General features: G+C 47.4%; 1 protein-coding gene across 1 annotated transcript in view; it reads right to left on the minus strand.

Moving 5' to 3' along the window:
• LOC145339715 (protein transport protein Sec24C-like) overlaps positions 1 to 12,847 on the minus strand; it is a gene marked incomplete at its 5' end in the record, with an annotated part of 47,871 nt that overhangs the window by 16,454 nt on the left and 18,570 nt on the right. Inside the window, 4 exons of the mRNA XM_080184233.1 lie at positions 1,014 to 1,184; positions 3,564 to 3,680; positions 5,268 to 5,361; positions 8,637 to 8,828. Of these exons, the coding sequence (XP_080040359.1) occupies positions 1,014 to 1,184; positions 3,564 to 3,680; positions 5,268 to 5,361; positions 8,637 to 8,828 (574 nt within the window). The remainder of the gene's footprint in view (positions 1 to 1,013; positions 1,185 to 3,563; positions 3,681 to 5,267; positions 5,362 to 8,636; positions 8,829 to 12,847) is intronic.

The raw sequence follows: 12,847 nt of genomic DNA on the forward strand, positions 1-12,847 counted from the left end.
AAAAGGCAGGAGAATAGGGATGAGAAAAATATCAGCTATCTACTCTATGAATGGTTTGCTTTGTCTTCCAGCATGTAAGAAACAATACTTTCACTGTACCCTAATACATGGGGCAGTACGGTGGCAGAGTGGTTAGCACTGCTGCCTCACAGCGCCAGGACCCAGGTTCGATTCTGGCCTCAGTTCGCTGTCTGTGTGGAGTTTGCACATTCTCCCCGTGTCTGCGTGGGTTTCCTCCGGGTGCTCCGGTTTCCTCCCACAGTCCAAAGATGTGTGTGTTAGGTGGATTGCCCATGTTAAATTGACCCTGATTGCCAGAGGGAATTAGGAGGGTAAATATATTGAGGTTACGGGGATAGCACCTGGGTGGGAGTGTTGTCGGTGCAGGCTTGATGGGCCAAATGCCCTCTGTGCTGTAGATTCTATGATGTGGCACAGTGGTTAGCATCACTGCCTCACAGTGCCAGCGACCTGAGTTCGATTCCAGATTTGGGACACACTGTCTGTGTGGAGTCGACACACTGGCAGGAAATCTGCCGTCCTTACCCGGTCTGGCCTACATGTGACTCCAGAGCCACAGCAATGTGGTTGACTCTCAACTGCCCTCCAAGGGCAACTAGGGATGGGTGGTAAATGCTGGCCCAGCCAGCGATGCCCATGTCCCAGGAATTAATTTTTAAAAATATAAGCCTACTTGTGCTAAATAAATAAACTTTAAACTTTAACTTCTATGTGACAATAATAAATTAAATCAAAAACTAGGGATGGGAATAAACACTGGCCAGCCAGCAAAGCCCGTGTTCCATAAATAAATTAACCCAAACAGTTCAAGTGCGGTGTTATATATTTAAATGGTTGTGTGATTGCTTTAAGAGCTGGTCACATGATTTGACGGTGATGTCATTGGGGTGATTCCTGTTCTATTTCATTTTCTACTATTTCAGCTCCTCAATAAACCTCTTGATGTTATTTTGAATCTCCACGTGCAAACCGAACAAAAGGAAGTCTGTTACCCTGAAGTTGCCATAGTAATAGAGATCTCCTCCAGTTCTGAAGGTCAGGAGTCCCAGTGAGGCCACGTCCATGTACTGATGGGGGAAGAGGAACAGGTCCACGCAGCAACCTTGCGCCACGCACTGCTCGGCCAGCTTCTGATAGTAACTGTTCTGAGGCTGAAAGAGAGTCTAACGTGACGGGGATAGGTTAGTTCAGTTCTCTCTGGACCCTCGATCGCGCTAAAACAGCACAACAACATGCACAGCACTCCCCCCCCACCCCCAACCACCCCATGCTCTCCCAATGCCAGCTGGGATCCATGTCCCATAAAGTGTGCTCAGTTACAGCTCACTTCCCCTCCACCCGTCCACTGCACCTTGTCACGTGGGTGTACCTTTAAGAAAGATTTTTTTCTTAAATCATGCAGCTGACAGCTTCAGTGATGTCGTGGGGGGAGGTGGAGCTGAGCCGTGGCAGTCAGGTGATGAGTGCTTTTCCCTTGAGGCTTTCAGTTTTGTTTTTGGGGAGTGTGTGTTGGAAGTAATTTAACAGCAAGCTGAGAAGCAGTCTCTCCCTGTTCCTCTCTCCCTGTTCCTGAAACTATGATCAGTTCACTGAAGGAGAGGCTTTTTTCCCCATCCTGCCTTAAAGAAGCTGTGTTTTGGGAAACAGATTTGACTACAACCTCTTCTGAGTTTCTTCATCAGGGATTTTCGGCACTCAACCCAGGATTCCTGCAACATGTAGGTGTTAAATGTGAGGTGATGCATTTTGGTAGATTGAACCAGGACAGGACTTATTCAGTTAATGGTTGGGGCGTTGGGGAGAGTCACAGAACAAAGATCAAGGATTACAGGTTCATAGCTCCTTGAAAGCGGGGTCACAGGTGGACAGGGTGGTGAAGGCGGCATCCGGCATGCTTGGTTTCATTGGTCAGAACATTGAATACAGGAGTTGGGACGTCTTGTTGAAGTTGTACAAGACATTGGTAAGGCCACACTTGGATTACTCTGTACAGTTCTGGTTACCCTATTATAGAAAGGATATTATTAAACTAGAAAGAGTGCAGAAAAGATTTACCAGGATGTTACTGGGACTTGATAGTTTGAGTTTTAAGGAGAGGCTGGATAGACTGGGACTTTTTTCTCTCTCTCCAGCATAGGAGGCTGAGGGGTGATCTTATCGAGGTGTATAAAATAATGAGGGGCACAGATCAGCTAGATAGTCAATATCTTTTCCCAAAGGTAGGGGAGTCTAAAACTAGAGGGCACGGGTTTAAGGTGAGAGGGGAGAGATACAAAGGTGTCCAGAGGGGCAATTGGTTTCGCACAGAGGGTGGGGAGTGAATGGAACAAGGCAGTAGTAGAGGTGGGTACAATTTTGGCCTAGCCAATGGTGCTTGTGGGGGTGGGGGGGAGCAGCTGGAATGTTATCAGCTTGACATTTTTTAAAGGGACTTTGTTATTCCTGTAAAGTTCTAAACCCCGTGCAACACTATCAAAGCTGTTGTCCCTCATATGGTTCAAGATTACAGTCCAACACTCCAAAGATGTGTAGGCCAGGGGAATAGGCCATGCTACATTGTCCCTTAGTGTCCAAAGATGCGCAGGTTAGGTGGATTGGCCATGCTAAATTGTCCCTTAGTGTCCAAAGATGCGCAGGTTAGGTGGATTGGCCATGCTAAATTGTCCCTTAGTGTCCAAAGATGTGCAGGTTAGGTGGATTGGCCATGCTAAATTGTCCCTTAGTGTCCAAAGATGTGCAGGTTAGGTGGATTGGCCATGCTAAATTGCCCCTTAGTGTCCAAAGATGTGAAGGTTAGGGGGGATTGGCCACACTAAATTGCCCCTTAGTGTCAGGGGGATTAGCAGGGTAAATACATGGGGTTACAGGGCCTGGGTGCAGGCTCAGTGGGCCGAATGGCCTCTGTCTGCACTGTAAGGATTCTCTGATGACCTTCACATGTACAATCCTGAGGGGTATTGACAGGCTGGATGTTTTCCCCTTGTGGGAGAATCTAAAACTGGGCGTGGGGGTCATTGTTTAAAAACAAAGGGTTGCCTATTTAAGATGGAGAGGAGGAGAAATGTTTCCTCTCAGAGGGCGGTGAGTCGCTGGAACGTTCTCCCTCAGAAGGCACTGGAAGGAGAGTCCTTGACTGTGGTAAAGGGGGAGTGGGATAGATGGTCAATGAACGAGGGGGTGAAAGGTTATCAGGGATGGGTGGGCGGGAACGTGGGGTTGAGGTTCCAATCAGATCAGCCATCTTGAATGGTGCAGGCAGCTCGATGGGCCGAACGGCTGCTCTGAGTTCACATGTTTGTGTGTTAATGTACAAAACATTCTGATCCCGCTTAAGTCCCTTTCTGGAGTGACTGGGGTCATGCCGGCAGAATCAGGGTTTGGCATGGCTGCTCTGAGGCTGTGAGAGTCTCCAGCCTCTCTCACTCAGAGCTGGGTCCAACACTGTCCCCCCTCCCACCCTGTCCCCTGCTCCCTCGCTGTGCGGAGCTGGGAATCAGTGGGTACCAGTCAAAGCCTTGGGCCAGTGTGTGTGTGTAAGTTACCTGTTCCTTGCTGGTGTTGATGATGCTGTTGTCCTGACGGTTCCTTAGCGCCCCGGGAGCCTTGGCAGTCGGCAGGGAAGTGTGGAATATGAAGAGTTTACCTGAGCACTCAGCTGTCTGATAGGGGGAAAGGTGAGAGTTTCAGATGGACAAGCTTCAGAGTGAGTGAGTATATGTGTGTGTGTGTGTGCGCTCGTGTGTGTATGTGTACATGCATGCCTGTGTGCATATATGTGCATGCACGCACTTGTGTTTGTACATGCATGTCTGTGTGTAGTGTGTGCACATGTGTAAGCGCACGTGTGCTTGTACATGCATGTCTGTACATGTGTGTCTGTGTGTACACTGTGCACATATGTAAGCACACGTGTGTTTGTACATGCATGTCTGTGTGTACACTGTGTGTGCATAAGCACGTGCATGCATGCCTGTGTGTATGTATGTGTGTGCACACATCTGTGTGTATGTGTGTGCATGCATAAGCGCTCGCATGTGTATGTACATGCATGCTTGTGTGTATACATGTGTACATATACCAATTCCTCTACCTCCATCCCACCAACGCCCCAGTTCTCTTCCTCCTGCACACTCTCATCTTGGTGCTGACCTCCTGATGCACCTCCCTGTGCTCACTGACCTACGCTGGCTCCCCGTCAAAAAACCACAGCTCAGTTCACAAGTCTCACCATGATCCGAGCCCCCCCCCTCGCTATCTCTGTAATCTCTTCCATCCACCCCGCCCACAGCTCTCCGAGATCCCTGCCCCCCCCCTCTCAGATTCAGCACGAGGCAATGGCTTTACTGGTATTATCCCCAGGACGTCACGCTGGCACAGTGGTTAGCACTGCTGCCTCACAGCGCCAGGGATCTGGGTTCAATTCCCAGCCTGGGCCACTGTGTGTGGAGTTTGCACATTCTCCCCGTGTCTGCGTGGGTTTCCTCCGGGTGCTCTGCTTTCCTCCCACAGTCCAAAGCTGTTCAGGTAAGGTGGATTGGCCATGCTAAAATTGCCCCTTAGTGTCAGGGGAAGTCGATAGGGTAAATGCATGGGGTCAGAGGGATAGGACCTGGGTAGAGTTGTCAGTGCAGGCTCTTTCTGCACTGCAGGGATTCCATGATTCCCTGATAGGCTACTAATCCAGAAACTCGGATAACGTTCTGGGGACCCGGGTTCGAATCCCGTTACGGCAGCTGGTGGAATTTGAATTCAATAAAATAAAAGCTGGAATTAAGAGCCTACTGATGACCATGAAACCATTGTCGGAAAAAACCCATCTGGTTCCCTTGAGGGAAGGAAATCTGCCATCCTTACCCGGTCTGGCCTACATGTGACTCCAGAGACACAGCAATGTGGCTGACTGACCCTCGGGCAACCAGGGATGGGTAATAAATGCCGGCCCAGCCAGCGACACCACGTCCCAGGGATGAATAAGATGAAAAGATTCTGGCCTCTGGTGCATCCCTGATTTTAATCGGTTGGTGACCGTGCCTTGTTACCTGGGCTCCTAAACTCTGGAATTTCCACTAGTCTCTCTTCCTCCTTGAAGACACCCCTTGAAGCTGATCTCTTGACCACCTGTCCATTTCTGCAGCCTGGCTGGTTTCCAGTTCTCCTGTGGGATGTTTGACTGTGTTGTGCGCACTCTTATCAACGTAAGTTTTGGCTAAGCCCACAGTCCAAAGTTCAAGTGACCATTTCCTTACCTTCAATGCCTCCAAGCCTGCCTGGACAACTGGACCAAAGAGAACGTCCCCCTCAAGGCTGTCCATAAACAGTGATGGGATCTTATCCAGGAGACTGGGAACACAAGGAGCAGTGAGAGGATGTGTCAGATTCCCTGTGTCTCTTCAGTCCAATACACGGAGCTTCACTCTGAGTCAATTCAGTTGCCTTTCCAATCTGGTTTTGTGGGGAACCTCCACACAAGCCAACCTCCGTGAAGCTTCACTTAACATTCCCAAGCCACGTTGGTTGTGTTTGAAGGTCGCGAATATAGCCCAGTCCATCTCACAAACCAGCTTCCCATCCATTGACTCCGTCTACACTTCCCGTTGCCTCGGGGAAAACTGCCAGCATAATCGAGGACCCCGTGCACCCCAGATATATGGTGGCACAGTGGTTAGCACTGCTGCCTCACAGCACCAGCGACCCAGGTTCGATTCCCGGTTTGGGTCACTGCCTGTGCGGAGTCTGTACATTTTCCCCATGTCTGCGTGGGTTTCCTCCAGGGGCTCCGGCCTCCTCCCATAGCCCAAAAGATATGGGGGTTAGGTGCATTGGCCATAATAAATTCCCCCTCAGTGTACCTGAGCAGGCACCCGAATGTGGCGACGAGGGGATTTTCACAGCAACTTCATTGCAGTGTTCATGTAAGCCGACTTGTGACACTAATAAATTAACTTTAATTTTTTCCAGCTTCTTCTGTCGGGGGAAAAAGGCACAAATGTCTGAGGTCACACACCAATCGAGGGCATGTGGGGCTTCAACAAGACAGTGTGGGAAAAGGTGTTGGCTATCTAGCTGATATATGCCCCTCATTATTTTATAGATCTCTATAAGTTCTTACAGTGGTCTATGAAAGAATGAGGGGCATAGATAAGCCAGGTAGTTAACCAGATCAGCCAAGATGTCTTGTTGAAATTTCACAAGATGATGGTAAGGCCACACTTGGAATACTGTGGACAGTTCTGGTCATCGAATAGAAAGGATATTATTAAACTCGAAAGCGTGCAGAAAAGATTTACTAGGATGCTACCGGGACTTGATGCATTGAGTTATAAGGAGAAGGTGGATAGACTGTGACTTTTTCTCTGGAGTGTAGGAGGCTGAGGGGTGATCTTATAGAAATAATGAGGGGCACAGATCAGCTCGACAGTCAATATCTTTTCCCAAAAGTAGAGGAGTCTAAAACTAGAGGGCATCGGTTTAAGGTGAGAGGGGAGAGATACAAAAGGGTCCAGAGGGGCAATTTTTCACCCAGTGAGTGTCTGGAATGAGCTGGTCGAGGCAGGTACAATTTTGTCTTTTAAAAAGTGTTTAGACAGTTACATGGGTAAGATGGACAAAGAGGGATATGGGCCAAATGCGGGCAATTGGGATGAGCTGAGTGGTTTAAAAAAAAGCAGCTTGGACAAGTTGGGCCAAAGGGCCTGTTTCCATACTGTAAACCTGTATGATTCAAGAACAGCTTCTTCCCTGCTGCTGTCAGACTTTTGAATGGTCCTACCGTGTATTAAGTTGATCTTTTTCTACACCCCAGCTGTGACTGTAACACTACATTCTGTACTCTCTCCTTTCCTTCCCTCTGAACGGTATGTTTTCTCTGTATAGCGTGCAAGAAACAATACTTTTCACTGTATCCCAGTACACGTGACAATAATAAATCAAACAACACTTTTCACTGTATCCCAGTACATGTGACAATAATAAATCAAATCCAAATTAAAAGATTGTCGGTCGATGCTGCACAGAAGGTGGCCAGCCATTGATACAGCCATCCAATGAATCCCATTCCTTTGTGTGACTCAAATACTTATCGAACACCCTTTTTGAGAATAATTATGGAGGTTATATGTTATCTGGAAAGAGCTTATTATCTCGGAACTAATTGTTTGGTGTAAGTGTTCCGGGGTGTATATTTCATGGCTGCACTGTTGAGATGTGGAACAGAACCAATTTAAACTGGTCCATGTTGTGTACAAGGTGGTATGGGGAGTGAAAGGTAAGCAAGTCTGAGCTTTCTCTTCTCAATGTCTGACTGATATCAGGGATCGAAAAGGAACCAAGAACATCTCGCAATGGAATCTGTTTCCAACACAGCAGTGTATTCCTGATCACAAGACGTTATGAGGAGGGGTTGAGGACTCTGGGTCTGTACTCCGATGGAGTTTGGAAGGATGAGGAGGGAACTCATTGAAGCTTACAGAATTCTGAAAGGCCTGGATAGAGTGGACACGGGGAAGATGTTTCCATTTGTCGGAGAGACTGGGATCCAAGGGCACAGCCTCAGAGTCGAGGGATGACCCTTTAGAACAGAGATGAGGAGGAATTTCCTTCAGCCAGAGGGTTTGGTGAATCTGTGGAACTCTTTGCCGCAGAAGGCTGTGGAGGCCGGATCATTGAGTGTCTTTAAGACAGAGATAGATTGGTTCTTGATTGGTAAGGGGATCAAAGGTTACGGGGAAAAGATGGTGAATGGGGCTGAGAAACTTATAAGAACTAGGAGCAGGAGTCGGCCATCTGGCCCCTCGAGCCTGCTCCGCCATTCAATAAGATCATGGCTGATCTTTTCATGGACTCAGCTCCACTTCCCCGCCCGCTCACCATAACCCTTAATTCCTTTACTGTTCAAAATTTATCTATCCTTGCCTTAAAAACATTCAATGAGGGAGCCTCAACTGCTTCACTGGGCAGGGAATTCCACAGATTCACAACCCTTTGTGTGAACAAGTTCCTCCTCAACTCAGTCCTAAATCTGCTCCCCCTTATTTTGAGGCCATGCCCCCTAGTTCTAGTTTCACCCGCCAGTGGAAACAACTTCCCTGCTTCTATCTTATCTCTTCCCTTCATAATCCTATATGTTTCTATAAGATCTCCCCCTCAGTCTTCTGAATTCCAGTGAGTTTTGCCCCACTCTACTCAGTCTCTCATCATAAGCCAACCCTCTCAACCCCAGAATCAACCGAGTGAATGTCCCCTGCACCCCCTCCAGTGCCAGTATATCCTTTCTCAAGTAAGGAGACCAAAACTGTACCCAGTACTCCAGGTGTGGCCTCACCAGCACCTTATACAGCTGCAACATAACCTCGCTGCTTTCAAACTCCATCCCGAAAGCAACCACGATTGAATGGCGGAACAGACTGGATGGGCCAAATGGCCTACTTTTGCTCCTAAACCTTATGGCTTTAATCCACCAGCACGTCTTGCCTCTTTCTCCAAGATGTTAGCAGGAGGGGATACCTGACGGGTTTGGTGACATTGCTTTGTCTGGGTGTGGTTTGAAGCCATGCTGAGCTTACACCCAACCCACCCTCCCCCCTCAGCCTTGAGTGCCCACATGCCACCGCGCTTACCTGTTGATCAAGGCGCTGGATCCCTTTGCATTCACGAGAAAGCCATCCATCAGTGGCATGGTCAGGTCAGAGACGTCCGTCAGGACCACCATCTGTGGCTGCATCAGGCTGTCCTTCACGTTGTAGAAATGGAGAGCTCTGTCATACGTTACGAAGCCCACTCGGACAGCGGACTCCTCCGCCCCTGACTCCCTGAAAACCAGCACAGGCCTCAGTTAGACCCCAGAGCCAAACACTCAGCAATAACATTCCTGCGGTGAGGTGGCACACTGGGTTAGCACTGCTGCCTCACAGTGCCGGGGACTCCGGTTCAATTCCCCGCTCGGGTCACTCTCTGTGCAGAGTCTGTGTGTTTCCCCGTGTCTGCGTGGGTTTCCTCTGGGTGCTCCAGTTTCCTCCCACACTCCAAAGATGTGTAGGTTAGGTGGATTGGCCATGCTAAATTGCCCCTTAGTGTCCAAAGATGTGCAGGTTAGGTGGATTGGCCATGCTAAATTGTCCCTTAGTGTCCAAAGATGTGCAGGTTAGGTGGATTGGCCATGCTAAATTGCCCCTTAGTGTCCAAAGATGTGCAGGTTAGGTGGATTGGCCATGCTAAATTGCCTCTTTGTGTGTTAACTCTTACCAACTTTTACAGATGCCCCACAGAGAGCATTCTTTCTGGTTGTATCACAGCTTGGTCTGGGTTCCTGCTCTGACCAAGACCGCAAGAACTACTAAAGGTTGTGAATGTAGCCCAATCCATCTCTTAAACCAGCCTCTCATCCACTGACCCTGTCTACACTTCCCACTGCCTCAGAAAAGCAGCTAGCTTAATCAAGGACCCCACACACCCCGGACATTCTCTCTTCCACCTCCTTCCATCGGGGAAAGATACAAAAGTCTGCGATCAGGCACCAACCGACTCAAGAACAGCTTCTTCCCTGCTGCTGTCAGACTTTTGAATGGACCTACCTCGCATTAAGTTGATCTTTCTCTACACCCTAGCTATGACTGTAACACTACATTCTGCACTCTCTCCTTTCCTCTTCTATGAATGGTATGCTCTGTCTGTATAGCTCTCAAGAAACAATACTTTTCACTATACACTTGACAATATTAAATCAAATTAAAAACACTTAGTGTCCAAAGATGTGCAGGTTAGGTGGATTGGCCATGCTAAATTGTCCCTTAGTGTCCAAAGATGTGTAGGTTAGATGGATTGGCCATGCTACATTGTCCCTTAGTGTCCAAAGATGTGTAGGTTAGGGGGATTGGCCATGCTAAATTGTCCCTTAGTGTCCAAAGATGTGCGGGTTAGATGATAAATTGCCCTTTTGTGTCAGCGAGATTAGCAGGGTGAGTACGTGGGGTTGTGGGGATAGGTCCTGGGTGGGATTGTTGTTGTTGCAGACTCGATGGGCCGAATGGCAGGATTCGATGATTTGTAACATTACTCCTCGTGGGACTGCTAGGAGGATATTAGTGTGGATTGAGGAAGGGCTAAGAGACCAAGAAGGAAAATCCAGGTGAAGAATTTCAATCCAGTAAAATACTGGCACCAGCAACACTGGAGTTCTGTTTTTATTTCACTCAATCAATGGATGTGGGTCAGTATTTGGTTTCCTTCCCAAATAGGATGGGATTTTAATCAACTGGGCTGGGGAATGGCAGATGGAGTTTAATTCGGATAAATGTGAGGTGTTGCATTTTGGTAAAACAAACCAGGGCAGGACGTACACAGTTCATAAGAACTAGGAGCAGGAGTCGGCCATTCAGCCCCTCGAGCCTGCCCCGCCATTCAATAAGATCATGGCTGATCTTTTTGTGGAGCACTTCCACTTTCAGTTCCACTCACCCACCCGCTCACCATAACCCTTAATTCCTTTACTGTTCAAAACTGTATGTATCTTTGCCTTAAAAACGTTCAATGAGGTAGCCTCAACTGGACAGGGAATTCCACAGATTCACAACCCTTTGGGTGAAGAAGTTCCTCCTCAACTCAGTCCTAAATCTGCTCCCCCTTATTTTGAGGCTATGCCCCCCTAGTTCGCCAGTGGAAACAACTTCCCTGCCTCTATCTTACCTATTCTCTTCATAATCCTATATGTTTCTATAAGATCCCCCCTGTCACGCTTCTGAATTCCAATGAGTATAGCCCCAGTCTACTCAGTCTCTCCTCCTAAGCCAACCCTCTCAACTCCAGAATCAACCGAGTGAATCTCCCCTGCACCCCCTCCAGTGCCAGTATATCCTTTCTCAAGTAAGGAGACCAAAACTGTACACAGTACTCCAGGTGTGGCCTCACCAGCACCTTATCCAGCTGCAACATAACCTCACTGTTTTTAAACTCCATCCCTCTAGCAATGAAGGACAAAATTTCATTTGCCTTTTTAATTACCTGTTGCGCCTGCAAACCAACTTCTTATGATTCATGCACAAGGACACCCAGGTCCCTCTGCACAGCAGCATGCTGCAATTTTTTTACCATTAAATAACATTTTGCTGTTATTCCTACCAAAATGGATGACCTCACATTTACCAACATTGTTACTCCATCTGCCAGCTCCTTGCCCGCTCACTTAGACAATCTATATCCCTTTTACAGATTTTCATGTCCTCTGCACACTTTGCTCTACCACTCATCTTAGTGTCATCTGCGAATTTTGACACACTGCACTTGGCTCCCAGCTCCAATTTATCTCTGTAAATTGTAAATAATTGCAGTCCCAGCGCTGATCCCTGAGGCACAACACGAGTCACTGATCACCAACTAGAAAAACACCTATTTACCCCCACTCTTTGTTTTCTGTTAGTTAACCAGTCCTCTATCCAGGCTAATACATTACCCATAACACCATGCGCCTTTATCTTATGTAACAGTCTTTGGTGTGGCACCTTGTCAAATGCCTTCTGGAAATCCAGATACACCACATCCACAGGCTCCCCATTGTCCACTGCACATGTAATGTTCTCAAAGAATTCCAGCAAGTGAATCAAACACGACCTGCCTTTCACAAACCCATGCTGTGTCTTCCCAATGGGACAATTTCTATCTAGATGTCTAGCTATTTCTTCCTTGATGACATATTCAAGTCTTTTCCCTACTACAGAAGTTCAGCTAACCGGCATATAGTTCCCTGCCTTTTGTCGACCTCCTTTTTTAAACAGTGGTGTTACATTTGCTGTTTTCCAATCTGCGGGAACCACCCCAGAGTCCAGTGAATTTTGATAAATTACCACAAGTCTATTTGCTATTTCTCCCACCGTCTCTTTTAACACCCTGGGATACATTCCATCAGGACCAGGAGACTTGTCTACCTTTCGCCCCCATTAACTTGTCCAACACGAGCTCTTTCGTGATAATGATCGTTTCCAGGTCCTCACCTGCCATTGCCTTCCTGTCATCAGTTTTTGGCATGTTATTTGTGTCTTCCACTGCGAAGACTGACACAAAATACCTGTTCAATGCCTCAGCCATTTTCTCATTTCCAGTTATTACATCCCCCTGCTCGTCCTCTAAAGGACCAAAGTTTACTTTCGCCACTCTTTTTCATTTTATGTATTTGTAGAAACTTCTATCTGTTTTTATATTCTGAGCTCGTTTACTCTCATAATCCATCTGACCTTTCTTTATAGCTTTTCTCGTGACTTTCTGCTGACCTTTAAAGATTTCCTAATCCTCTAGGTTCCCATTAATCTTTGTCTGCATTTTCTTGCAATTCTATACCCTCCTTTATTTCCTATCCAGGGCTGATTATCTCTTATTCTACTGTCCCCCCTTATCACTGGTATATACTTTTGCTGAACACTGTGAAAGTTTACTTTGAAACTCCTCCACCGTTCCTCAATTGTCCCACCATAAAGTTTTTGCTCCCAGTCTACCTTAGCCAACTCTTCCCTCATCCCTTTATAGTCTCCTTCCTTTAAGCACAAGACACTGGGATTGGATTTTACCTTCTCACGCTCCATCTGTATTTTAAATTCAACCGTACTGTGATCGCTTCTTCTGAGAGGATCCCTAACTGCAAGATCATTGATTATTCCTGTCCTATTACACAGGATCAGATCTGAGATAGCTTGCTCCCTCGTAGGTTCCATTACATACTGTTCAAGGAAACGATCGTGGACACATTCTGTGAGCTCCTCCTCAAGGCTGCCTTGACTGACCTGGTTTGGCCAATTGACAATTGATTTGATTTATTATTGTCCCATGTACTGGGATACAGTGA

Source organism: Carcharhinus amblyrhynchos, unplaced genomic scaffold (assembly GCF_965287045.1).
Source record: "Carcharhinus amblyrhynchos unplaced genomic scaffold, sCarAmb.v2.hapA scaffold_626, whole genome shotgun sequence".
Taxonomy (NCBI): Eukaryota; Metazoa; Chordata; class Chondrichthyes; order Carcharhiniformes; family Carcharhinidae; genus Carcharhinus; species Carcharhinus amblyrhynchos.